This window comes from Oryx dammah, unplaced genomic scaffold (genome assembly GCF_014754425.2).
Source record: "Oryx dammah isolate SB20612 unplaced genomic scaffold, SCBI_Odam_1.1 HiC_scaffold_27, whole genome shotgun sequence".
Classification (NCBI taxonomy): domain Eukaryota; kingdom Metazoa; phylum Chordata; class Mammalia; order Artiodactyla; family Bovidae; genus Oryx; species Oryx dammah.
The window spans coordinates 11577364-11605304 of NW_024070211.1; the positions used below are offsets into that span (position 1 = coordinate 11577364).

The 27941-nt window shown below is 46.2% G+C and overlaps 2 protein-coding genes across 15 annotated transcripts in view; one reads left to right on the forward strand and one right to left on the reverse strand.

Annotated features, from left to right (window-relative positions):
• Nucleotides 1–23766, forward strand: part of EPB41 (erythrocyte membrane protein band 4.1) — a 183549-nt gene extending 159783 nt beyond the window's left edge. For 8 of the 14 annotated variants that reach the window (XM_040229750.1, XM_040229735.1, XM_040229736.1 and 5 more), the window contains 5 exons: nt 8401–8529; nt 15903–16004; nt 17137–17217; nt 20036–20140; nt 20779–23766. In XM_040229750.1, the coding sequence (XP_040085684.1) occupies nt 8401–8529; nt 15903–16004; nt 17137–17217; nt 20036–20134 (411 nt within the window). In that variant the 3' untranslated portion in view covers nt 20135–20140; nt 20779–23766. Of the gene's footprint in view, nt 1–6816; nt 7267–8400; nt 8530–15902; nt 16005–17136; nt 17218–20035; nt 20141–20778 lie in introns of all 14 variants that reach the window. The other 6 variants (XM_040229739.1, XM_040229743.1, XM_040229731.1 and 3 more) reach the window with 1 other exon arrangement.
• Nucleotides 23182–27595, reverse strand: TMEM200B (transmembrane protein 200B). Its single transcript, XM_040229825.1, has 2 exons — nt 27533–27595; nt 23182–25554 (listed from the first exon to the last, which is right to left on the reverse strand). Exon 2 carries the CDS (start codon nt 25532–25534, stop codon nt 24611–24613), a length of 924 nt encoding a protein of 307 aa, XP_040085759.1. The 5' UTR covers nt 25535–25554; nt 27533–27595; the 3' UTR covers nt 23182–24610.
• Between the last annotated feature and the right edge of the window lie 346 nt (nt 27596–27941).

The following is a 27941-nucleotide window of genomic DNA, read 5'->3' on the forward strand; positions in this document are numbered from 1 at the left end:
CGTGGGTTTGATCCGTGGTTGGGGAATTAAGATCATGCATGCCATGGTGTGGCCAAAATACAGAAGAAAAAAAGAAAAGAAGCCTTGCCTATTGTTGAGACAGAGTCTTAGGGCTTTTTTTGGCCTTGGGGGTAATCTGGTTCTTGGTTTTGAAATCATTCAGAAGAAAATAGTTTGTTTGGAAGAAAATAGTTGTTTCATTTACACATGTATTGGAAATATTATTAACAGATAGATTAGTAGTTAAGTACCAGTTCTGAGGAAAATCAGATTGGGGCCCAAAAGGAAACAAACTAGAAACACGTTGTCATCAAACCAAAAGACATTCATTTTATAACTGTAATAATTATTTGTTCTTCATCAAAGAGTATTTCTGGTTTTTTGTGCTTAAGCCTCTAAGTATATGTAAAAGTGAAACTCTTGTTGATTTGGAAGAGAGTGTTAGAGACTCTTTAAGATGGCCCTGGTAAAGTGGGTTAAGACAGGATAGTTATGCATTTAGTGACAGAATTTGTATTTTGGTCTGGCCAGACTAAGAAAATTCTTTCGCAGTCATCATTTGTGTTTCCTGCTTCTCAATTTAATCAATTTGATAAAATAAAATGTCACCTTATCCTGTTAATTGCCCTTCTCTTCAAATTTGTCCTGTATAATTTCAGCAAATGTAATATTTATTAATTTGTCTATAATGTCTGTTTGCAGATGCATGTGTATATTTGATGATAAATTTTTCATTGGTATTCTAAAAATAGATCTTGGAAAACACTGAGTAGAATACGAAGGAGAAGCATTTTTCTGAAAACTTAAACATACCTTGATTCCAAGGCTCTCTTTAGAAGTTAGCTTTGTAACTGATGTGACTCTATTTTCTTCCTTCTTTCAACATTGTTCTGTTAGCTCTCTAATTCTGCTAATGGTGGACTCAATAACATTGTTGACTGGCTTATTTCAGTGCTTAGGGTCATGTTATAATACCTGAAAATGCACACACACACACACACACGCAAGACACTGTAAGCTTACTGACCAGTCTGATAAAAGTTTGCCTTCTCCCCAAGCTTCCATCATTGCCCCAACCACCACATGGCTCCGAGTTTATTATGCAGACATACTTAACTGCTATCTGTATATATCATTGTTAATATCTTCATTCAGCTAAATCTAAGTACCCTGGAAATTGGATGACTTCCTTCTTTTATTTATCTCAAAATCACCTAAAAGAGGATTCTCTTCTGAGGTGACAATTAAACAGCTATTTACTGAGTTTGGTCAGTTCATTCTGATGTCTTGTACTTAATTTTAGTAAGAGAAGATTTCAACCTGAGGTATAGAGTACTCAGCCAAGACAAACAAAACCCACACACACAAAAGAAATATAAAGCATTCTGATGTGAAGTACGTGTTTATCCATTGTCAGTATCACTAATCTAGAGTTAATGGTCAGATTAGGTCTTGCGATATTTTAATATTATATTCCCAGTGGCTTTTGTGACTTTGGCAAGTGAATGATCATTTTCCTGTGTGTCTTCAGATGTCTAACAAGACATTCACAGAAAATCTGTGACAACTCACAGATACAGCCATATTTTTATTCATATGCCTGAGAATATCACTGCCATCTCTAACAAAATGTGATGAAGCTACACTTTAAATTTGAGCTATTTTTTCCACTCAAATAGATTAAGTCCATCACCATTGACTTTGACTTTCAAACCCCACTCAAAACACTAAAATTACTAGTATTGTATATTATATTCTCCATATAAAAGAATTTGTATACTATTACCAGTTGCTGACATTTCTTATTATTCTTTCCATTAACTGCTTTTTCATTTAGGAAACCATTAAGGTTTATTTTTAACTGTTTTCAAAGGCTTGGAGGATATTAAGGATTATTAGCACTTCCTTCATAGATAGTTTACCAGACTCCTCAGGTTTTACAGATCATGTCATTACGAAACCAGTGTAAAAGCTTGCATAAGAAAAACCATTTAATAGCATTTTTATTATAAAGGTAATGCATATTCATTTTAAAAAGGTTGTGAAATACAGAAAAACATAAAGAAATTAAATTACTTGCAGTCCTACATCTATTGATATTTTAGTATACCTTGAGGTCTTTTTCATGTGTATAATTACACATATTAGAAAGTATAATTCTTAAATGGATAAGAAATAAAACATAGTATATTATCAAGAGGAAGATTTAGTCTTTGAAGTTAGCATTTTTGCCTTCTTCCCTCATTCCAACAATCTAATCATGGTCCTGAAATCAAAGTATATCCCTGGAATCATGTAACAAGGTTGACAGTGAAAAAGTTGCTGTTCTTCACTTGGTCCTTAACTGCCTACCCAGGATTTTAATATATATAAAGATAAAGTGAGACAATAGGAGGTTCTTTTTTTTTTTTTTTTAATAGAGACAGGAACTATTTTCCCATTGCCATCTAAAGGTAAAATTGGACTTTACTAAGCAAGGAACAAGTGACAAAATGGAGAGAATTACTTCATAGACCCTCCAGAAAAAAAAAAAAGTATATGGCTCTTGCTTATGCAGCAAAATTTTAGAAAGATTTCAGGATTTATCTTCATTGTGATGCTTATAGGATAAGAAGTTCTTGTCAGCATAACTGTATTTATTTCAATAAAATATATAAATCCCTTCCTTCAAAAATAACCTAAAAAGGAAGACTCTGGATTGCATTTAATGAAATAACAGAAAAATACATATAAAACACCCATATCCCACTTTTAATAATATCTGTAATCCCTAAGTCAAGAGAGAGGTTATTTATAACTCATAAAGGCACATACATGCTCAGGGCTTGATGATCCTGTGACATAATCTGTTTGAATAAGTCATTTTCAAGAGAAAGTCCTTTAGGGGAAAAAAAAATTTTCAGAAAAAAACCAAGAGTTTTTTCTCCCTCAAAGAAAATACTGATTTATCATACTTAGCAGGAACTATTGACTTCTTAAGTAAAACAGAGTTTTCAGTCAAACAATGTTCCTGCTCACTTAAATACTAGTGTAACATTTTTCCTTCTCATATTCTTGAAACCAACTAGACAACCTTGTGACTTATCCTTCAGAAGATCTGTTTAAAGTTTCCAGGCCAGTTTGGTATATGGAGCTGTGCAGAATCTTATATAATCCAATGGTCCATGCTGATGGTCATAGCCAAAGGCACAGCACTGTCAGTTAAAATTCTTTACTCATGTTAGATGCCAAATTGTGGGTGTCTTATGTCATAAGGATTTTATATCTTCTTTTTGCCCCAGTCTCTTCTTCTGGCTTTCCAGTCATCTGCTTATGTTTCAAAGTATGGTGTCAGCCACTACAATCAGACTCTGCTAAGAGGACTTTGGGCAATTTTTGTACTTCCCAAAAGAAAAGTCAGGTTTATTTTATATTCTTTTGAATGTAATACGACATGTCCTTTGGGCCTACCAGAAATACTTTCCATTGCCGTGCGAAGAAATGGCCTTTAGAATCAGACACTGACCTTAGGGCTAGGTTAAACTCTAGTTCCATTAGTTCCTAGCTCTCACCTGCTTACCCTCTCCATTTATTCATCTATAAAATAGAAATAGTGACTACCTCATAATGAGGTTGTGAAAAATGAAAAGAAAAAACTTGTTAGAGTAACTGTCACATGGTGAATATGCAATAATGTTAGTTTTCCTCTTATTTTACTGATGTAGAACATTGAATGCTGGTCTGGTCAAGTGAGCCACTTTTTGTGTTCTTTCTAGACGAGCCTTTCCAATTTTTAAATAGCTTGAGGCAAAACAGTTCTCAGGGCTCCTGAATTTATCTAGTATAATTTCTGCAAGTTCTTAATGAACATCTATTATGTGCCAAAAACTGTGCAAGAGAGATATAGAGCTAAGAACTATAGAAGTCCTCATCCCCCAAGGAGCTCAGTCTAATGGAAAAGACAGATGACTAAATCAATAATGACAGGGTACAATGGGAATGAGAGAGTCATGATATCTAAACATACTTTAGGCATCCAGGAGAAAACTTCCAGAAGAACTAACATGAGTTGAGTATGGACTTGCAGGCAGAAGGAACAATACAGTATTGGCAAAGGCACAGAGGCTAAAGAAAGCATGCTCTGTTCTAAGAATTGCAAATTGTCTTGAGTTAGTAAAGAGTAGGGTGTGTGTGGAGGTGTAGCAGAGTGAAGCTGGAGAGAGAGATAAGAGTCATATTTTAAAGTATTTTCTGTGTCTTAGAAAAGGACCTGAACTTTAACCAAAAGTCAGTGAGAGTCACTGAAGGACTTTAAACTGAAAAATGGAATCTTCAGTGTTTCATTTTTAGAAATAAACACTTTCACGGCAGAATAAAGGATGTGTTCAGGAAAGGATTGAGATGAGAAAGGAAGAAGGAAAAGAAATTTTGTTTAGGGCATTAGTAGTAAGCAGGGTGAGGCATTATAAAAGCCTGAATGAAGACGTTAAGTGTGGGAATAGAGAAGAGCAGATAAGGGACATACTAAAGTGGACTGGATGAGTTTAGTTTGGGGCATATTGTATCCCATATGCCTGGGAGAGTGTCCAGTAAGTAGTTGGCTGTGTTGTCCCTGAGATCTCAACAGCAGAGCCAACTGGAGCGGCTGATTCGACCATATGTGAGAGTGCTCTAAGTAGTAATCCAACCCAACTGTTATCAGTTTTCCTTTTATTTCCAATGACTAATATGTATTCGGTGATCAGTAAATATTTGTTGAATTGATATTACTGTGGCCACAGCTTTTACCCTTGGTCTCCTCTATTCCTGCTTTGAAAAAAATGATCAGTCTATCTAATTTTACTCAGCAGTAGGCAACTTTGGGCCAGGTGGTGCTGGCCTCAGCAATGTTTGATTCACAAATGGCTTCTTGATGACAGACCACTACTTATCAGTTGGTCGGACTGGTATAAAATTGGCTCTTCCTTGATTATTTTAGGCATTTTCCTGGTTATTAATCAACCTTCTCAGTTGTGACAGAATTATTTGGAGAAGCCTCTCCATGTGAGTGGGTTTGGATATGCTGTTCACAGCATTAGAGCTAGCATACAGCAATTTGAGAAAGCCTATCTGTTTATTACCAGTGAGTCTATTTTGGGCAGCTCCATAACAGCTTGTCTGACTCGAAAGAAATGGTGAGATAAGTGCCTTAGAAAGTAGTACAGAGTGTTAGTAACATAACAACAAACTCATTCTGGTGTCCCCCAGGCCCTAGCCTATTATTGGTGCTCAGATAATGTTGATTGAATTAAGTGAATCTACATGGTAATTTAGAATTTACAGAGTGCTTTCATATACTATTGTATTTGATCTTTCAGAACCCTGTAAGTCAAACGAAGTATTATTCTCATTTTAAATATGAGGAAATTCATATATGCTTAGCATGAATAGTTTATATATCTCTGATACATCTTCAGCCAAAGACAGTTTCTCTTGTCATCTTTCAATTCCATTTTTCATGTCCTAAGTAATATTCATGATCAGTCAATGAAAGACCTACCTAATGTCAGTTCAACTTGTACCACTTTGAGATGCTCTTAAGTTAGACTGTTCTTAGAAGTAAAGTTGGCCTGGAGTTCTTAAGTGCATTGGATCTTTTCTTCTCTTACTAGACCGCTGGTTTATATTCATCACAGTGTAGACTGGTTTACAATTTAATGATTTTTTTTTAAAAAATAAAATACATATAGTGTGATTTCAATACTAAAACGTGTAGGCTGGTCCAAGCATAAGTTATTTATTCCAGGAACACCTTTTTAAAAGAGTGTTTTTCTGTTAATTTCCTATATGGCATGTAATATGGTAAATTGATTTTACCAAAATTTCAGGCCTACGTGGCTTCTTTATAGCTCTCTGGTGAGCACATGCCAGTTTTCCTAACCTTTGGCTTCTGGTAGATTGTTCATTTCTCAAATGGTCCATGTTCTTTTCCTGCTAGTGTGAGTTCCTACTCTGCTTCCAACCACAGCACTTTTCTTTAAACATTAGGAATAGGTCCACGTACTGTGATGTTATCTTCTCTTCCATGTTCTCTTGAAAGTTCTTATTTTAGATCTGTTTATCCTTTGATGTGAGGCATTTAGCCCAAGAGGGAACTCTGTGTTTCCAGGATTGATTTCTCTCAGGAGTTGGAGACATTGTCATTCATCTGTGGAGAAATACTTCTCAACTGCTGATAAGTCACGTTTATTCTGTTTAAAAGCATTGTTTCACTATTTCTGATGTTATAGTTAATTCTTTGACCATGATTGGATTGTCTGTGCTGGATGTACTCACCTCCCGTATCTCTGCCAACCAAAGTCTAGATTTCAGCTTCTCCATCATGGGCCAGCATGATGATACATATGGCTTGGAGATGTATGGAACATTTTTCAATCAGAGCAGACTCATCCAGCTATGTTTTATCGACTCATGAATTGCACTGTGTCCTGTGCATAGCAATGAGTTAGGTATTTAGGAACAGTGCCCCCTCTGAGTATGAAGAGTATGTTTTAACAGAGAAGACCATAGTAACACAAACTGTTTCTTCCTCTGTGAGGCACATTGAAATCATTTCTCAGATTAACCATGTTGCAGAACTATGACCAAAATGAGGTTGGAATTGTTTAAGCTGCTGACATTTTTAGTGAACAGCGAGTAATTCTTCCTTTTGACCACCTTCAGGAGCTAAGATTCCTGGTGTATATTAGTATTAACGTTTTCGAGGCCTCTTAGAAATCATCGTTGATTCTCAGAGTTCACTGTGTTCCCCACCTACTCCTAATCTTCTCGCTCTTGTGTGTGTTCATTCATTTGTAGAACATAAATGGCATTCGCACCGAGGAGGTGGCTGCCGTGGCCACGGGGCCATCTACCAACCCTGACTCTGAATGGGAGGGCCTCACTCGTTCAGTAATTCCTAGTAAGAGCCAAATGACCGCTTCACTGGAGTCTCCAAAAAACTTTGACTTTGGCTCCCTCTCCGTAAGCAGCAAGGAGACAGAGGAGAAGGAGCTGGGGGCAGCTGTCTCTCTTGATATCAAGGAAGAGCTGAGCAGTCCCGGTGGGGAGTGTATAGGAGTGGAGGAACAGGCCAGTGCCTTACAGGCCTCAGTCTCACCAGCTTCCTCCCAGCTGCAACTTGGGGACAAAAAGGCAGAAAGTAGTGAGCAACGTGTTGTACCAGGAGAGCCACTGGGAAAGCAAAACGGATCATTGCTTGACTCTCGTGTGGGTAACCAATTCCCCACCGTCATTCGAAGTTTCCAGGTAGTAACTGATTCAGTGATGCAGGTCTAATGACTCACTCTGGGAGAGGGCCGGGATCTACTCTGCAGAGGAGCTGGTGGTGGCAGTGGTGAGGATAGTTGCCTCTTGGCTCTTTTCCAAAATCACAGAATAAAATTGCAGTTCTTGATTACTACAAAGAAATGTATTCAGAGTCATTAACACCACCCCCAAAACTCTTTTCCTTGATTGAGAACGGGCTTCGTAAAGAGGCGAATTGCTGAGACTTCTGTGATGAGGGGCCTTCCGTGTTCTGAAACCCTGCCCCCAAAACGCAAATACGCTTAATTAATTAAAAGGGGTAACTGACTTTTTAAATGAGGAGTCAGGCCCCAAATAATGGCTTATGTATTGCAGCCACGCAGTGCATCCCACCACTCCCACGGACCGCACTCACGGGAGCTTCCATGATCGTAGGCACTAATCTCCTATGCTCAGGTGTATGGCCACTTAACTCTACCACAATCATATGCTAGTTTCAGGGTGATTTATAGTCTTGGGGAAGGCGAGCTGATGGACAGGAAACCTTTGATGATATTTCGCTTAAGTTCACCCTGCGGAAATTCTGAGATAAATCACCAGGTGGTGGTAAAACTGATTCTCTTCTCTCCACTTTTCCCAATACTGTTTTCTTTTCAATAACTCCAAAGTGAATGTCTGACATTGATCTGAAAGAAGTTAATGAATTCCAGGGTAATGTGTTCCATAGCCAGTGCTATGTCATGTACCACTTGTACTAAGGGGAGGAAATGTGGCTGATTTCCTTAATTTTAACTGTACAGTCACCAGGACAAGCAGCAGCGACTGCTCTTTGGCAGATAGTTTTATACTCAAATTCTGAAGGTCCGTCTGAAGTGTTTTGTATCACCACGCGTAGCTGTCTGACACTACTGCTTCCCATTGAGCCTGCGAAAGTGAACCGTAGTGCCGGCCGTTAATGTCCTTGGTGATTCGACACCTTGGCAGGGCTACACTGGAATGGTGTCCAAGTCCTGGGCAGAGGTTGAGCTAGCCCTTTGCTTGATCAGAGCGATCACTTTCATCAGATCAATGTCAGATTAGCTAGCCACAGCCTTCAGAGGACTCCGGTAACTCTCTTTCTTTACTGCCTCACAGCCTCCCCTGGTGAAGACTCAGACTGTCACCATCTCAGACACTGCCAATGCTGTGAAAAGTGAAATTCCAACCAAAGACGTCCCTATCGTCCACACGGAGACCAAGACCATCACGTACGAGGCTGCCCAGGTGGGACATGGTTCAGTGTTTCAGAACCAGAGACTATCCAGTAAGCATGATATATCACCTCTCTACACAGGGTTTCTCATCACTTGCTGCAAATAATGCTAGGCTTTTCTGGGGCAGTCCTTTTCAGAAGAGATTACTCATCTCAAGATGTCCCCAGATACTTTATTAAAAGCAAAATTATCTGGGATCTGATGGCTTATATCCACCCAGTTCATTTAGGGAAGACAATCCAGTGTGATGGTTGAGAACATGGGCTTTGGGTCAAACAAACTTGAGCTCAGGTCCCAGCTTCTCCATATATTAATTTAAACAAGCAGTTGAGCATCTGGGAACCCTGATGCCCTGCTCCACTCGCCATGCCCGCCTGCACCATTTTAGTATCTACCTCATGATTCTGTCGTGAAACTTGTTTAAGACGGTCCTTGAACACCACACCTGAAAGTGTAAGTAAGTAAAAGAAAGAAAGTGAAGTCGCTCAGTCGTGTCCAACTCTTTGCTGCCCCATGGACTGTAGCCTACCAGGCTCCTCCATCCATGGGATTTTCCAGGCAAGAGTACTGGAATGGGTTGCCAGTTCCTGCTCCAGGGCATCTTCCCAACCCAGGGATTGAACCCAAGTCTCCCACATTGTAGACAGACACTTTCCCGTCTGAGCCACCAGGGAAGTCTCAGTAAGTAAGTAAGAGCTAAAATAATTATAATCAATTTACTACAATTAAAATCATATAAGAATTTAGTGCTTCAAATTTTATTTACTTCCTACTTTTAGTAAAATTTCTCCTTCCTTGTTAATAATTTGAATGAACTCGTCTTGCTTAGGTTGAGTCATTTCCCTTTTCATTCACAGAAGCCAAAAGTGCAAAAAGCTTTCCCGTCTATAAACTGAACTGTTTATTCATTACTGCAGCAAGTATTTGTTTGAGCATTTATGTATTAAGCCAAAGCAATGTACAGGGTGGACACAGGCCCTTCTCTCTGGAACTGACATTCTAGTCTGGAGAGACAGGCAATAAAACACAGATGTATACATTTCAGGCAGTGATAAGTGCTTTAAAGAAACTAAAATAGGATCAAGAGTCAGACAATATACGATAACACGAAGAGTTGCTATTCTGGGCCTGGAATAGTCAAGGAAATCCTCTCTGAAAAGGTGACATTTTAGCTGAAGCCTGCATGATGGGGAGGAGGCGGCCGCGTGGAGCTCTGGCTGGCTGGTTTCACACAAATCCTTTCGGTCAATCCTCACATCACCAAAAACTGGGTGATGACATCCACCTTTGGGAAGCACTGTCACTTGCCAATTAAAAGCACATTCTTTGCAATTAGACAAGTGGAATTTATATCCTAGCTCAACCATGTACTAGCTGGATAACTTTAAACAAATCACTAATCTCTAAGCCTCTGTTTCCTGCCTGTAAAATGGGGCTAGTACTATCTACGACTGCAAGTTTTGGGGAGGGCTGAAGTGAAATGATGTCTGGACAGTGCTTGGTGTGTTCACAGACATTCGGTTAACGTTGTGTGCTTCCGCCTTCTCCCTCTTGTGGTCTAAACTGTGGAATTTGAGTTTGATAAATAATGATTTGCTCCATGGCTTCAGGTTTTCTGGCAGTGGTGATAAAGTAGCCGCATTTAAGCGGTTTTGGAAGATGGTTCCTCAAGCTGTGTGCTGAATCTATTAAAAGAGGGGCTGCCTGGAGACAGGGATACGGCTTCTGGCAGGTTTAGGGGGATACTCGCGAAGAACTGAAGTGTAGCCTGAGGAAACGAGAAGAAAGAGCTATGTCAGGAGAGACAGAGATGGATGAACAGGACTTGGCAGTGGAGGGGACTGCAGAGGAAGGCAGAGGACGTTCCTTTAAGATTGTGCACACAGTGAGCCAGGAGTGTTTTGAAAAGAAGCACCTGCATATGGCAGGGAACTCTTTAAGCTGTCACTACCATGGAAACTACCCGTCTGTCAATAGAGAACAGGTTTGTAATTTATAGTACATCCAATTAAGGTAATTATGTACAACCATTAAAAAAAGCTTCTGATGGGAATAATCTATGTGATAAATTGGTAAATGAAGAAAACGCAGTACAATATGCTATAAATAATATGCTGTTTATGTGAGGGGAAAGGGTTGTATGTACAGGTATGTATATAAAGGCTTATATGTGAATATACTGTCTCTTGAGTGGGTACTCAAAAACGCAAAAACAAAAACCCACCACTGGGTGGCCTGGGATGAAGAGGCCTGGGACTTCAGTCTGTGGTCAGGAGTGGGAGGGACACTGACATTTCATCTCCATTTTGAATATTTTAAATTTTGTAACATGTGCATATCGAAAAAAATTTTAATGGTTCAAAATAAATTACTTAAAAAACTGTTAGCGCCATTCTGCCCACAGAAGCCCATGTATGGTTTGAGTGTAGCCCATACAAAAGTTCATTTTAAAATATGCTAACATGTAAGGGAAATACAGAGGCCCCATGATGTACAAGGTAAAGCCTGTGGGCCCTGGGGTGAGAGAAACCTGGATCTTCTTTAAATATATATATATAGTCATTTATTTATTTAGCTGCACTGGGTCTTCATTTTGGCGTGTGAGATCTTTAGCTGTGGCATGCAAACTTTTGGTTGTGGCATGCGGGATCTAGTTTCCTACCAGGGATGTTGGGAGTACAGAGTCTTAGCCACTGGACCACCAGGGAAGTCCTCAAGAAACCTAGATCTTAATTCCAACACCTGCTAACTTTGTGACCTTTAGCAAGTCACTTAATCTCCAAGCCTTAGCTTTCTCTTCTGAGAAATACCTTTATAAGGTTATTGAGATAAAGATAGTATTTTCCTGGTGCATAGTGGCTATTCCAAAATGGTAGCTATTGTTATATTGTTATGCATCTACCTTTATTTCATTTTAACCAGGCTTAAGACACTTTAACCAGCTACCAGCTACCTAGTAGCTCAGCTGGTAAAGAATCTGCCTACAATGTAGGAGACTCTGGTTTGATTTGTGAGTTGGGAAGATCCCCTGGAGGAGTGATAGGCTACCCACTCCAGTATTCTTGCCTGGAGAATTCCATTGCCAGAGGAACCTGGCAGGCTTTAGTTCATAGGGTGGCAAAGAGACGGATACAACTGAGTGAATTTCACTTGCATACATCTACCTTTATTTCACTTTAACCAGGCTTAAGAAAAACTTGTAATTTGTCTTACTTCTTATTGACTAGACAGTGAGGTATGGTGGGGAAGTGTTGACTTTGAAATTGGATTTACTGGATTTGAACCTGTTCCATCACTTACTAGTATCCAGTCCAGTTACTAAATCACTTTGTGTCTCAGTTTCCTCATTTGTAAAATGGGGCTAATAATAGTTCTATCTCATAGGGTTGTTGCAAGGAATGAATAAGTTAATGTACATAAAATATGCCTTTCAGATTAAGTTGTCACTACCATAGAAACAACCCAAATACCCCTCAATAGGAAACGGGTTAAATAAATTATATATAGTACATCCAATTATGGTAATTCTTTACAGTTATTTTTTAAAGCTTCTAATGGGAATATCTACATGATAAATTGGTAAATGAAAAAGCACAGTACAGTATGGTATAAGTAATATGTAGAAAAAAGTGACTGGCACATGATAAGCACTAGATAATTATTTGCTATTGTTACTATTTACTATAATTATTTCTGCTCCTCTTTTTATTATCTTGCCAGACAAGTAAACCTGGGAACCTTATTTCAGTTGGTCCATAATTCCTACACTTTGGGATATGGTGAGAGGAGGTGGGGAGCCAGAATAGGGTTTTTTATTTTTTGCATGTATACATATGTATGCATATTTGAGGTAAATTTACATACAGTGATATGCACAGGTGATAAGAGTTCGGTTTGATTGGTTTTGATACATGTGTCTCTCTGTGTAACCAAGACATTTTGGGGACACAGAACATTTCCATGACCCCTGAAAACTTCTTCATAGCCTTTTCCAGTCTTTGCCTATTCTTGAACTTCATATAAATGGAAGTATACAGTCATAGCCTTTTCTGTCTAAAGATGTTTTTCAGAGTCATCCATGTTATATGAATCCATAGTCCACTCTTTTGTATCGTTGAGTAGTATTCCATTGTACAAATACACCACAATTTGTTTATCCTCTCATTTCTTGATGGACAGTTGAGTTGATTCCAGTTTGGGGGAAATATAAATAAAGCTGCTTTAAACATTCACGTGCAAGTCTTTCTGTGGACACATATTTTCATTTATCTTGGGTAAACACCTAAGAGGGGAACTGCTGTGTCATAGGATATGGGAATGGTTAACTTTATAAGCAACTGTGAAAGCCACAGTACCCTTTTTAGGAAACACTGGCAAGAAAAGAGGTCCCATGTGGGAAGAGTGTAAGTCAGAAATCATAACAGTGTCTCCTCCCTCTTCTACCTTCTCAAGACAGAAAAGGAGGAATAAGGGGGTGGGTGGAGGTGGATGATAATAGATTCTCAGGTTTAGTAGAGGAGGAGCTCTTCAAGAAGATTTAGCCCTCCTGGCACACAAATTCTTTTTTTTTTTTTTTGAATTAAAAATGTTATTGACCTATGGCTGATTCATGTTGATGTTTGGCAGAAACCAACACAATTCTGTAAAGCAAGTAGCTTTCAATTAAAAAATAAATTAATTGAAATAAATAAATTTAAAATTAAAAAATATTGAAATATAGTTGATTTACAGTGTTTTGTTTCAGGTACACAGCAAAGTGATTCAGTTATATATATATGTATATATATATGTGTATGTGTGTGTATATATATATACACACATGCATTCTTTAGGTTCTATTCCATTATTGGTTATTATAAAATATTGAATATAGTTCCCTGTTGGTTATAGATAACCAACAGTAAGTCCTTGTTGGTTATCTATTCTATATATAATAGCTTGTATTTTAATCCCAGACTCCTAATGTATCCCTCCCTGCTACACACCCTTTCCTCTTTGGTAATCATAAGCTTGCTTTTGCTGTGTCTGTTATTTTTTTCTGTTATACAAATAAGTTCATTTGTATCTTTTCTTAAGATCCTGCATATAAGCGATATCATGTAATATTTCTTCTTCTGACTTCACTTAGTATGATCATCTCTAGGTTCATCCGTGTTGCTGCAAACGGCAAAATTATTTCATTCTTTCTTATGGTTGAGTAATAGTCCATTGTGTGTATGTTGGGACACAAATTCTTAACAACTTACAACGTACTTTTATTTTTCAAATCTCTTTTGATCTTCACAGCTACAGTGGAAGCAGAGCACAAGATTTCCTGTTGTAAAAGTGAGAAAAACTAAAACTCAGAAAAGTCAGAGTGACTTACCAAGATCCCATAGCCAGCCACTGTCTGAGCTGGGACCCGAACCCCAATCTTCAGACAAGATGTCTTTGCCCTCAGTCCTAGTTGAAACACTTACTAGCATAGAACCTTGACAGTTTATTTAACTTCTCTGGACCTCAGTTTTCTTAACTTTCTATATAGTTAAGTTATAGAAAGTTAACTTTCTATATAGTATAATAATAGAATCTACTTCAGATATCGATAGGTGTGATTGAGGTAACAGTTGCATTATATGCTTGGCATATAGCATGAGTGCAATAAATATCAGTTGAGTCTAAGGTATTAGTTGAATCTAAGGTAGATCAGTAGGTCTGGGCTGAAGAAGGTGTTCGTGAACTAGTCAGTAACATGCCTGGTATGAGGGTGGCTGGCACGAGTGAAAGACTTAGGTGACACCATCAAGTGCCCTCTGTTTTGTCCAGATTCCTACCTGGAAGGGAACCCAGCCAGGGACTCTTCCCTAATGCCCTTCTCCTCCTCCTGCCCTCCCCCCAATGCCTCAGATTTTTGGTTCAATGAAATGTGGTCCTTACTCACAAGGGTTGGAGGCCTCTGCTTATAACACAAATGACTTCTGTAAAGAGGCAGAGAAAGAGAGTAACCAACACTTTGCTTGCTGCAGGATACTTTATGAAAACAGTTGCAGTTCTCTAAATCCCCCGCTGAGTCAGTGTATGATGACAGTGTCAGGCAGTTCCGACCACGCCTGTCTGAAAAGCTTGTAGCTGTAGGTAGCCTCCATCCTCCTCCCCTCGTTTCTTTTCATCTTGGTCGGGGATTGTCAGCAGCTCTGTGTCTGCTACTGGCCCAAATGCTTGCTGATAACTGTTCATCAGGCCGAGTCTGGCTCCTGCCAAACATTTCTCTTCCTTTTTTGCTGATGTCGTTTCTCAGCCTGATCATTATATATTTATCTTGGTCCTAGTAGAGTGAGCTCCAGAGAAACAAGAAGTAGCCCCAGCCCTTGTTCTCTGTGTTGATTAGTTGTGTAGCCCAGCATTTGAAATACTTTTAAACTCCTCCTGTAATGAGGAGGACCCATTTCAATGATAGTTTTGGTCTCAATAATTGTCATTGAGATATTCTATGTATTTCCCCCGACTTAGCCTTGGAAGAACATATCTCACGTGCTCCAGGCTTCCATATTGATCTTCAAAGAAGATAGCCCGAGATTCCTTATACCCCAGCAGGGAACTTTCCTGGTTCTTTCTGGAAAGTTCTAGCATATGACTCAGCATCTAGCCTTGCTTTAGCAACCAAGAGTTTGTACCTTTCCTTCTTGCCTTGGGTGGTGTGTAAAGAGCTCTAGATTTGTAGAGAGGATTGGTTTTGAATCCCTGGGCAAACCATTCACTTTTTCTGAGCCTGAGTCTTACCTCTAGTGGTAAAAAAAAAAAAAAAAAACCCACTTGCCAGTGCAGGAGATGTAAGAGATGTGGGTTAGATTCCTGGGTCGGGAAGATCCCCTAGAGGAGGGCATGGCAACCAACCCCAAATCTTGCCTAGAGAATCCCAGGGACAGAGGAGCCTGGTGGGCTCCAGTCCATAGGGTTGCAAAGAGTTGAACACAACTGAAGCGCGCACACACATGTCTTATCTGGGAGTGCTGATAAGTTTCTGCCTTTTCTACTCATATTGATAGGACTCATGTAAGCATCAAAAAAGGCAAAAGTCATTTTGAAAGTCACTTGTGAGCTGTCACATGCTCTGTACTTATGCATGGTTACTGCCACTGGTTTTGAATCTGTGGTCACACAGCCTCCTCTAGTCTCTGATCCACTTCTATCCCTGACCCAGTGCTGACGAAACTGGACTCGTCTAGCTTTTTTGGGAGGAGCTTTGTTCCCAGGAGATTATTTTTATTTATTAAGTAAGAGATCACTGGAAGGGAATTGGGGGTTTGCTTTAGGATGTACAGCTGCAGAGCAAAGCTGCATCTCCAGCATCTGCCCCCAAGGCTTTCTGAGAGGCACGCTGACCCGTTGTGTCTCCTTCTGCAGACGGATGACAGCAACGGCGACTTGGACCCAGGAGTTTTGCTGACAGCTCAGACCATCACATCCGAGACCACCAGCAGTACCACCACAACTCAAATTACCAAGGTAACAGACAGCTAGAAGTTCCTTATGAAATCGAGTGGCATGCCAGGCTTGCAGCCTCTCTGCAAGAACCCCAGTCCCTAAACAAGGATTTTCAGCTTTATCCTTACTGAGGCAAGTTATTCCCCATTCCCCATGTTCAGGTCGAAAGGCCCTGCTGCTTTTTCTCCAGTAATAAAGCCAGGGAGACCCTGAGCATCTCTACCTCCTTAGAGGTCTCAGAGTCACATGGTTTTCTCTTTACACATTCCTCTGTCTCCCTGGTCAGTGCGTCCTCTGTCTGGCTGGGGAGGTCAGTTTAAAGGCAAGTTTTGTTGGAATTATTAAGCAACCGTATTTTCTAAGCCAAAAATCAGAACTTGGGGTTTCACAAAGAAGGTCTCACAAAGAATTTTTATGCCATGTAGAGGATCGAGGCCATGGAAACTATAGTTCAGATGCTGAAATATTGGAATCATTAGAATATTGTTTATGGGGGCAAGAGGGACAAAGTATCTAAAATTGGAAGTATTCCCAGAAAACCAGAGATAATCCATGTTTGCAGTGGCACTAGAGGAAAAAGCATGTTCTTGTAAGTAAATCTAGATTCCTGACCAAACTCCTTCATCAACACACAGATGACTGGAAGCCAGTTACTTCATGTATCTAGACCTTGGTTTCCTCAGATGTCAAATAGGGGGCATTATTTGAGGATCATTTGACGTTAGTCATAGGAAACTGTTTTAAAACAAAGAGCTTAGTTTCAAGCTGCATGACATTTTTGTTTATAATCTTCTGATTTTTTTTCCTCTTGAAAATAATCAAAATATACAGGAAAAGAGCAAAAAGAAACACCTGTTTTGTTTTTGCAGAGAATTATGTTTAGCTTATTAAGAATTTTTAGCAATACAGAGGAACAGAGGTGTGCTCATTTTAGCAGATCCAGTCCGAATTGTGAACAAGTGTGTGAGAATGCTATTCTATGCAGTACCCCACAGCAGATTAAAATTTGGAATATAGTTTTCAGACTGATTGCTTGCTGTTATTTGTTTTGCTGTTTGGGTTTTTCTTTTCTTCCTTCCTTCCTCCCTTCCTTCTTTCCTCCCTTCCTTTCTTTATTTCTTTCTTACATGATAACTTTTCTCTTTGGTTTCAGACTGTAAAAGGTGGGATTTCAGAGACCCGGATTGAAAAGAGAATTGTGATCACAGGAGATGCGGATATTGACCATGATCAGGTGGGGATGCCAAGGAGATTCTGAATGTGGGAAGGTTTCCCAGTGGGTTGACCGATGGATACCAGAGTTGGCTTGCACAAGACAACAGCTTTATCTCCAAAGAGCCCCCTCAGCTTCTCCAGCTCTCAATTAAGAAGGAGGACAAAGGGAATCAGATCAGGAAACCTGCGGGGGGTGGGGAGGGGGAGCCACAGATTGAGGAAGCAGCGAAGTGGAATGAAAGGAACATGGGCTGTAGACTCAAAAAGACTTGAGCTCGGATCCTAGTTCTTACCAGATTTTAGCTCTAACTCTGTCAGCCTCTGTTTCCTCATCTATAAGCTAGATCTTCCTTCAAGGATGTTATGAGAATCAAGTGAGATACACATGTACATCGTGTGGCACGCAGTGGACTCCAAGCAAATGGAGCCACTGCCGCTGTTCAGGGGGGATCCTGTAACCTGTGCTGGAGGCAGTAGAGGCAATCAGACCAGCCTGTGGTCTCTGCACTGGGAGGGGCCAGCCAGCGGGGACACCATGTGAGAGGCTGGGACTCAGGAGACTTGGAACCTGCTTTCTTCCCAGGCCTATCACGAACTTGTTGTGTGACCTTGGGCAAATCACTTTACCTCTGGGTTTTTTTTTTTTTTTTTCGGTTGTTTGTTTCATCTCCTAAAAGAGAATAGGTTGATCTAGATCATTTCTGGGGCCTTGTGAGTGCTAAAATTCTATGCTTTTATGTTAATTAGGTGCTAATTGTGTGCTTGAAGCAATTAGCAAGTAATAAGGTCAGGATTAATGTTCCCAATTTTCTGGGAGCTGAAGTTAGAACAGTAAAGCTGCAGAGAAGAGGGGGTGGAAGAGACTGCATGCAAATGCTTCTGGAATCATTGACAGGAGCCTGGAGCCATAGTTCTGTGGCCTTTATGCTGATATGCTGAGTGCCTTAAAAAAAAAAAAACCAAAAAACTGAGCTGCAATGCTGGCCGTTCCCTTGGTAGCAGGGTTGAGACTTACAGCTAAGAACGCTGGACTGAGGGTCCCAGCAGCGAGGCTGCAGAAGCCCAGGTGGGAGCCCTGGCAGCCTGTTTGCCCCAGCTTAGGGGATCCTGCCGCGTTACCAGCCCGCATCCACCCACGCGGCCTGATGTGTTCCGAGCCCCTGCCACGTACTTAGTCTGTGCTAGACGGCCTGGGAAGGAGCTTTGGCTTTGCTGTGAGACAGACCCGGCTTGAACCCTGACTCTGTAACTTGCTGGTTATATGTCCTTGAGCGAGTTATTTGACTTCTCTGCTGTAGTTTGCCATCTGTAAAACAAAAATAATCATAGGTTTCTTTCAGGTTATTGTGACAAAGGGACGTGCACAACTTGCTAGCTCAGAGCGGTGCTTGGTTGTCCTCCAGTCCCTGAGACACGGGGACACGTGGAAGGAATATGACACGGCGGGCTCTGGATGGGGAGGGGGCTCTTGAAGAAGATGCAGGCTGTCAGAGAGAGCAGGTGTAGACCAGAGGAACCAGAGAGAGGGCGTGGGCGGGGCCTTGGTTGAGCAAACAGGATGAGGGGGGATGAGCAGGGTTCTGTAGGGGTAGCAGTTCCAGGAATGGCTTTCATGGAATCAGGAGACCAAAAGAGGGATTTCCCTTCTTCCCATCCCTCCTAGGGGTAGTCTTAAGAGCCAGATTCAACAATCAGCCAGTCAAATCTAGCTCAAGCCCTTTCTGGTGGGGGGTGGGGTGGGGTGCAGGCTGTCTCTGAGAATCCCATACTGCCGTCCCCCAAAGGCTGTATTGGGCTCTTCCACCTTGGGGTGCTCTGAGCTTGAGGCTCAGAGACTTGCAGCCCAAGGGGAGTAGCGGTGTCATTGTGCGTGCGTGCGTGCTCGGTCACTTCTGTCGTGTCTGACTCTCTGCGACCCTGTGGACTGTAGCCCAGGCTCCTCTGTCCATGGGATTCTCCAGGCAAGAATATTGGAATGGGTTGCCATGCCCTCCTCCAGGGATCTTCCTGACTTAGGGACTGAACCTGGGTCTCTTGTGTCTTCTGCATCACAGGCGGATTCTCTACCGCTGAGCCTCCAGGGAAGCCCAGTGGTGTCATTACTCTTCTTTAACTTTTCATCTGCTCCTTTTGCTTTCCTAAAATGATCAGAACTCCTCCAGATACTAAAATAGGGTCATCATGCCCTTCCACCTCCTGCTGAAACTGGAAAACAGTCTGGTAAAGGGGAAAGTCTGATAGACTTAAGTGAAAATTCCCTTTGTATTACTTACTAGCTCTGAAACATTAAGCATTTTAACCATCGAACCTTGGTTCTATAAAATGGAATTAAGGATACTACCTTGATTCATTGAGTTGTTGTGAAGATCAAGAAATAATAGTAAGTAATGGCATGTCACACACCCTCCCACTCTTCCTTCCTTTCTTTTCTCTACTTCAGCCAAAGACATCTCTTCCTACTTGTGTCATGCTTCATTATCTTCTCCTGTCCTGAGCTTCCTGGTTACCCTGTGCTGAGCACAGATTTTGCTTTGTTCTTTAGACGCCCTGTCTTGAGTGAATCCTCCCAGACCCACCCAGGCTGTCACCTCTGAAGTCCTCCCTGACTTCCTGAAGACAAGCTCTTAGCTTTCCCCATGTCTGTGTTTTAGTCCAGCACCCTCCCTAAGTAGCATGGGATGGGTTCAGCCATCATCAGTGTGGCTCAGTCTACCCTCGGCCCAGGTTCCACAGACAGCAAGGTTGAACTTGCCAGAGAAGTGGGGTCCCATGACCCTTTCCTTCGTCACTAGCCAGGCTGCTTTCTGTCTGATGGGCATTGTTTCTGTCTTCCTCAGGTCCTGGTACAGGCCATCAAGGAGGCAAAGGAGCAGCATCCAGATATGTCAGTGACCAAGGTGGTCGTCCATCAGGAAACCGAAATCTCTGAGGAGTGAGCTCAGGTAGGGGCTGTGCTTGGGGGGCGGACCTATCCCTCAAGGGGGTTCCACACCGGCACTTGATCAACTGAAGGCGGAGGAAGGCCGAGGAGGAGGGTGTGGGAGGTTGTTAAGTCCCTGGTGCCCAACTAAAGCAGCTAGGTGTCCTCCTGCCCCAGCAGTCCTGGGTTGGAAGAGATTCCCCACACATGGATGTAAACCCCACCCACCTCTTGAATCATCCCTCACCCTCTTGCTTCCCCACCTCCCTTTCTCCCTGCTACTGTGTTCTCTTGCTGTCACAGGGCTCTCTGAGTCTAGACCTGGGAGGTCAGAGGAAGAGAACAAAACCAAGAAAAGCAGGACTAGTTGTCCTGAAAGGAGGCTTTTTTGGGGGTAGGAGAGAGATGGCTGAAGCCCTGGGGCCAGACTAGAGAGTTGGAAGCAGGGTAGCTGACTTTTGGGGAGCCAGGGTTCCAGATAAATCCATGCCTAAAAGTAGTTTACAAATAATTTGAAGAAGCCATCAGTCACCAGGTAGGACAGGGCCCTGTAAAACCCACTCAGGCCCTGATTGTCACCTGTGGCCTCAAGAACTTGGCAGGGGGACGGGGAGGTCTCCTTTGCAAGATTTTAAAACTTTGCTTCTTTCTTTCCTCTAGGAATTCTCCCACCCTCTCCCCCCAACCTCCAACCCCCTGCCCGTCTGCCATCCCAGAGAAAAACCAGCAGAATGATAAAGAAGCTAACCAGCAATAGTTAGACTTCACTTTTAAGATGATTGATTCTAAACCACCAGAAAATCAATTTCTTTTTCTATTTGGAGTTTATACCAAGAAAGTCTTCTAGACATCATTGATCCTTTTGAATACCTTTTTCTATATTGTGATACCAGAAATTGTGCAACTTTTCACTCTATGGACTGTTTTTAAAGAGCTTTTTTCTTTTTTTAACTGGGGTGGTTTGGAACCCCTTCAGACCAGCCTCTCCCCCCTTAGACTGACAGGGTCCATAGCATTCTGGAAACCTCCTGTGACACTGTCAGCTGTGTTGGGGGGACAGAGCCAGCTTAATGGGGCCCCCCCGATCCTCCCCTAGTCTACAGTCTGTAGACGACTGCAGAAACTTCATGAACCAGCCCTTCCTCAGAGCCAGTGATGTCCCTTTACCAGAATGTCAGGCAGGGCGGCTGCCCTAAGGCACGGGCCCTAAGCGAGTGGCCCCGCCCCTTTGCTGAGGCGGAGACTCCGCCCAGAGCACAGTGTTGCTTCCCTTCCCCTCCTCCGCTCTTTCCCTTTGGATCAAAGACATAAGACGTTGCTTCAGACATATCTGATGCTGTGAATGTTTGACCGTATCCGTGGCCTTCACCTTCCCGCCCTCCCTCCCCTCTTACCTCATCAGAAGCAGTGGCTCAGCTAAGAACTCCCCCGCCACCTCCCATCTCAGGAGACCAGAACTCACGGAAAAATGGGCACTGTGGGCCAGAAGCACTGACGGCACATTTTTACTGGTGATGTGGACAAAGCAAGCTGATGAGATTTTTTTCCCAAGGTTTTCTGGTTCTGGGAACGTGCACTTGACGTGGGGGCGTGGTGGGGTTTTGCCTCAGCCAGATCTGCTCGCACGTATTTCCAGGAGACCATCCCTGGGCCTCTCTCTAATCCTCAGGTGACAAGGAGTGTAACCCAGTAGGCGATTGTGGTCCATGACCTTACTCCTCACCATCAGCACCTGCTTGCAGATTATCCTTTCTGGAGCAGGGGAATGGCTTTCACGGGCCTCCCTCCCCACAAAACCCTCCTTGACAAAGGGGCACAAACACCAGCTCCGCTCATTCCCACTTGCCATCTGAGGTCTGTCCGGTTGTGTGACTTGATTTTTGTGGTGGGTTTAAGGTTTCTTTTTTGTTTGTGTTTGAAAATAAGGAACTGATGTCCCCAGTTCCACTATTCCTGGTAAAGATTGGGGGGGGGGGGGATTTTTATTCAGCAGGCCTTCTCTAATCTTCCAGCTCGCTTCCCGCAGACAGATCTGCCTACATGGTCTTAGAATCCTAAGTCTAGGACAGAAGGTCAGCTCCCTGAGGTGGACAGTGGGTCACACCCAGCCGTCACTGGGGGCTCCAGGGCGGGGAACAGAGGCAGCTACAAGCCTCTGCTCCCTGCAGTGGGAACCAGCAGCACTCCTGGAGTGCACTGGCTGAACTTTGTCTCGACAGACGCAGTTGGTTTGAACTGATCTCACATGTGTGCGTTTTTCTCTGAGTCCTTCCTTGAGACTGTTACTAACCCATAGGTAGCTCTCTCTCTGGGCAGGGACAGGGAGGAGCTCAGGTAGGATGTGTCACTGGCCGTGGGGGAAGGAGAGCACCCTGTCTCAGGAACAGACTTACAACCTGGGAGCATAGGTCTGGAGCGACGGGGCTTTCTGGGCGGTGCCCGAGCCAAGGGCTTTGTGGCCCGGAGTGGTGGCGAGGTTGGAAATCCAGCTCACATCAAGCAGGTGTGCCAGATGAGCTCGCTTGCCAGTGGCCAGCTCTGTTGCTTGGAAGAGCTTCAGGAGCCCAGAGCTGACCCCTGTGGACTGGAGACGGGCAAAGGAAGAGGGCAGGGCACGTGTGTCAGGAATCTGATGCCCCTATATCCCATGATGCCCGCTCAGAGTGGCTGCTTTCTCAGTCCTGGACCACTCATCGGGAGCCTGAACTTCCCCTCGGTCTGTCACCAGCTCACTTCACTTCTCCCTGCTTCCCTGACTATAAACTGGACCAGAAGATCTCCAATGCCCTGCCGGCACTGCAAAGCCATGATATGGACAAGCCAACATGAGGGGTGTCCTTCCGAGCCTCTTTCACCTTCCTCCCTCTCTGGTTACCGAACTTGGGGTTTGGCAGTTGTTTGAATTTTTTTTTTTTTCCTTCTTGCAATTGTGTGCGTGCGTGCGTGAGAAGAAAAACAGACTGTCCAGGTGGAAATGGTGAAGAGGGAAGAAGAGTTCATTTCCGGGGTCAACAACTTGGCAGCCATTCTCCTAAAGTGACTCAGACACACCACAGTACCAACTCTCGCTGCAACTTGATTTTTATTCCACTTGAGAAATAAAGATTTCCTCCAAGCCACGTGAGGTCTCTGTCACCCACCCCCCCCCACAAAGCAGGACCTGAATTTATCAGCGGAGGGCCCACAGAGCCTGGCTGCAGGGAACTGTCAGGGAATCTTTGCCCACCTCCAGTCCCTGCCGTGTGTTCTCCAGGGCAGCTAAGGGTGGCGAGACAGCAGTCCACCTTTGGAAATGGAGCCAGAGCTACGGCCTGACCAACACCAAGGAATGCTCATGGGAAACACCTGCCCCGTATCTCAGTCCCCGGGCTGGCTGGTTTTACAAATCTCTCTCAAATGTTTTATTTTGGTGACAAAAATGAAGGAGCTTTGTAAATTAAAAAAAAAATTATGAATCATATCAAGTAGTTGTTTTCATTTCTCGACAAAATAGGAAGCTATGGCAGCCGAATCAAATTGACAACAACTTTAGATTAAATAGGCAATATTTAGGTCTGCCATCTTGGCCTTTTGTAGTAAGAGAAGTGGTAGTAGTGTTTAGATACTGTCTGGTCTTGCTTCTTCTTGTATTGCATTTTTCAATAAACTCAAAAAAAAAAAAACACACAAAAACCTGACTCTGTGAAGATTGATCAACTTTTAAAGTTCTCTTCCCCTACATGGGTCAGGGAAACCCAAATCCAAGCCATTTTCTAAGGCTATCCACACTGACCAAAAGGGTGCTTCAACATATAAAAGGATTTCTGAGAACTGGCAAATGCTTTTTGCCACCTGGAGGAAGATTTCACGGCATGGGCCACAGGACAAAGGGGAGAAGGGGGCTTCTCAGACCTGTTTGGGGAGGGGCCAGACCCTAGCACGGAGGCATTGGCAGTAGCCCTTACCGGGATGTACCCAGCATGGCTGAGGGAGAAAGAGGTTTAGGTGGTGGGAGTTAAAGGCTCAGTCTCAGATGGCAGTGGAAGGTCTCAACTCTACAGCGTTGCCCATCTTCCCAGAGGCCCAAACCCCAGCACCAGTGCCACCTTGAAGGGAGCCTGTCCCAGCCTGTAACACCACAACCTACCTTCAAGGTCTGAGGATCCTCACCCACCACTTGGGGTCTGCCAAGACACCCACCAGATGCATCCCCTGGACCTCCAGCCCCATCAGATATCTGTCCAGGGCTAAGGCCACTTTTGGAGGCTGAAGGAATTCCTGAGGCTGAGTCATGATGGTCTCCAGAGTCCACATTAAAACACATCCTCTCTAGCTTTTTGAACCCTTGTGCAGTTGGCATTTCTTTGCCGACATGCAAGTCAGGAGGCCTTGGCAGCTGTTGGGGCTGGAGCATCCATCCCCCACGTTGGGATGTGACTGAAACCTCTACTAGATTCCTAGGGCTGTGCCACGGTCCACGCTGCAGCCTCACAGCAGGCTGTGCCCCTCCTCCTCAGACCCGGGCCCCCAAGTCCCCTCCCGCTCCCAACTTGGCATAACCCCCCAGACTGAGGCGGTCCAGCCGTGGCCAGCTTCGGTGAGCACAGTCCCGAGCCGCTGGGGCCCCCAGCAGGAGCTCTCCGAGGCCCAGATCCAAAGACTTGGAATGTTCGATGGAGGAGCCAGAGGGCTGCACGGTGATGATCACATGGCCGGCCTGGGGCCGCGGACCCCAAGGTGGATGCAGCCCTGAGCCCTTCAGCGGGTAGCTGTTAAGCAGGGCAGGTAACCCCAAGCGAGGATTAGCTGGCTCTGAACGCAGACTCCGCACTGACGGGACGGGTGAGGTACCCCGACGCGGGGACAGGTCCCAGCTTTCTGGTTCCACGCAGCCTACGGCTCTGGGAGTCCTGGGGCCAGGGCTGGGGAGGAGCGCGCAGTCCCACCCTGGGCCGTCCGGGGGCCGCAGCGCCTGAGCCCGCAGCACCCCCTGGCGAAGCCGTCGCGTCTCCAGGTCGCGGTTCTCGTAGAGCAGCGTGTTGGCGCAGATGAACACGAACAGGCCGACGCCCATGACCACCGGCCCAAGGAGTCTCAGCCGCTCGTGCGGGCCGTGAGCTCGGCCGGCGCCGCGACCCTCGCGCCGCAGCTCGCTCAGGGGAGGCGCGCTGGCGTTCGCGGCCCGGGGTCCCGGGACTCCGGCGCGGTGCGGCCAGTAGCCGGCCACCGCGATGCCCATGCCCACCAGGACCACGAGCGCCCCCAGCGCCGCGAACGCCCCCGACGGCGAGCGCAGCCGCAGCCGCGCCCGCACCCGCAAGGGCTCAGGAGGGGAGCGCGCGCGCCGGCGGCGGCCCAGGCGGCGGCCCAGGCGCGAGACGCGGCCCTCGGGGCTCCTCCGTACCTCCCCGCAGTCTCCAGGGCTCCCGGCCGTCATCTCGCCGTCGTCTGGGCGCCCTGCGGAGAGAAGTGGGGAGGCAGGGACTGAACCGACGGGCCTACGGTCGGAGCGCCAGGTCGGGGGCCCCAATCCGGGAGGGAAGATGGGGCCGCCTCGCCCAGGACGCTTGGAGATCCCTGGCGGCCACCCCCGGATTTTCCCGGGCTGTGAGGCGGGGAGCCGCCCCTGCTCGGGTTTTCCGCAGCGGAGCTCCGAGCCAGGGACGCGCGGCAGAAGCCGGAGTTGGCCGGGCCCGCGGGCGGAGACGAGGGAGGGGGGCGCGGGCTGCTCCTTGGCGCATCTTCGGCTGCGGGGCTCCGGCCGCCGGCGCCCTCTTGGCCAGCTTGCGGGTCCCGGGCTCGGGGAGGCGTGGGGCCCCCGGCAGCGGCGTCTGCAGGGTAAGTCCCGCCCGCGATCGAGCTCACCCCCGCACGTGGCTGCACCATATAGAAAAGGAGGGAGGGGGCACTTGGCCGCCCGGGTCCGCCGGGGTCGCTCGCGGACCCCCTTCCCCCTACTGCGCTACACGTACCTCAGCAGAGGAAGGGAGGGGGGGTTTGTCACGGACTCCAGCCTCTTCCTGCCCGCCCCCTCCTTCCAGACCTCCTCAGTCAGCACTGAAGCTGCAGCAAGACACACTTGAGCTAGACTCCGAGAAGACCGCTCAGACCAAAACCAGCGGCAGACTTTGCGCAGGATTTTTTTAAACTCCGAGAAGAGCCCCCTTCCCCTCCTCCAGCCGCCCATCCACGGTCCGGGCAGGAGGCAGGGGGCCGTGGGTGCCAGGCTCCGGGCCTTGCCGGTGAGCTCCTCTCCTGGCTCTCCTGTCGGCCCAGGCTGCAGCGTTTCCAATTCGGGCTCCTCCGGATGAATCATCCCCCTTTCCCGCCGCCTGGCCTCCTTTCCGGCCTCCTCAGCCCGAGGCCTTAGTGGCCGCTTCCCGGCCAGAGCAGCACCGCCCTTGCACCCCAGGGTCTGGGCCGCCCGGTGTAAGCCCTTCCCAGCTGCTGGTGCGGCCCGGCCTGCGGCCTGAGGGACTGAATCCGGGCCAGGCGGGAGTAGCCGGGATACGTGTGATGTAGCCCCCACGAAAGACAGGGTGTGGGAGGAAACGGTGCCCCGGCCCAGGCGCCCCGGTCCCGCAGGAGAGGAGGGTTAGGACCTCGCTGTCCAGTGGTGCGTCCTGACTGCCCCAGTCTGGTTTCCCAACAGCTGCACCTCTGGAACCCGTAGCCGAGGCGCCAGGAAGGAGGCCTTGTTACCCTTCTCTCTCCCGATCGGCACCCCAAAGCTCAAAGCAGGACATCCCATCCCTGCCTCCGACAGGAGCGCTGAAGGCCCAGGCCCTAGCATGGAGCCCGGCGTCTTCCGCGTCCAAGGCCTGGGGTTCACAGAGGGAAACTGTGGCCCGGAGAGGCGGACGGGTCTGCTGGGGTCACGCAGCGCACGCCACGCAGGACGCGGGGTCCACACAGGACCCAACGCCGGGCACTTCTCGGCACAGCCCTGGGAGCGTCCTGGGAGGAGGGGAGGCCCGTTCCCCGCCTGGTCTCTGAGGATGGAGCTCTTTCCCCAGCCCCAAACTGGAGAAATGACCGCCCCCGCCCCAGCCCAGAGCTGGCGCCCTCGTCCCAACTCTCGAGCCACCCGCGGGTCCTGGCGGGTAGGGAAGGAAACGGAGGCCTGCCGAGAGAGGGATGGGGACAAGCGCAGACACTGAGATTTTGGAGGGCGTGAGTCGACGCTGGGGACCCCGGGAGAGGCAGCAACTTGGAGCCACAGTCCGAAGATCTCTGGTCTCAGGAAGTTGCTGGGGGCCGGATTCCTAACACTCCCGGGTCCCGCCTCCGCGCGCGTCCACACTCCTGCCGCGGGAAAAAAGGGAACCCCGCTCCCGCTCCTCCTCACCCCCAGGGCCTTTCTGGAGGGAGCGACCAAACAAAAAGTTGGGGAAAGTGGAGAGGTGAACCCCACCAGGCCCCTAGTTTCGCTCACCTGGCGCTCAGCGCCGGAGTGGGTCCGGGTCCGAGTCCGCACGCCTGGGCTCCAGCCCGGCCGCGGTCTCCGTGGACTCTTGGCGCCCGGCCCCGCCCCCTGGCCCGGTCCCGCCCCGGTCCGGCCCCGCCCCCGCCCCGCCCACCGGGAGCCCCCGGGCCAGTTCGGCCGGTGTCCAGCCAGTGTCCGGCCCGGCCCCACGGCTGGAAGGAGGCAGCGAGTCTCAAGGTCGAGGCTCGAAGGTAAGAGCTGTGTGCGCGCTCGGTGACTCGGAGGATCCGAGGGCCCCAAGGCCCCGGCTGACGTCTTTCAGAAGGCCTGGGAGGGTGCGGTGCCCTCCCTACGTGGGAAGACTGAGACCCCTGCCTCGCCCCGCAGCCGGAGCGAGCAGACCCAGGACTGAAGCCGC

Coding starts and splice junctions, on each gene's coding strand:
- TMEM200B (XM_040229825.1), bottom strand. CDS start 25,534: ATGACGGCCGGGAGCCCTGGAGACTGCGGGGAGGTACGGAGGAGCCCC.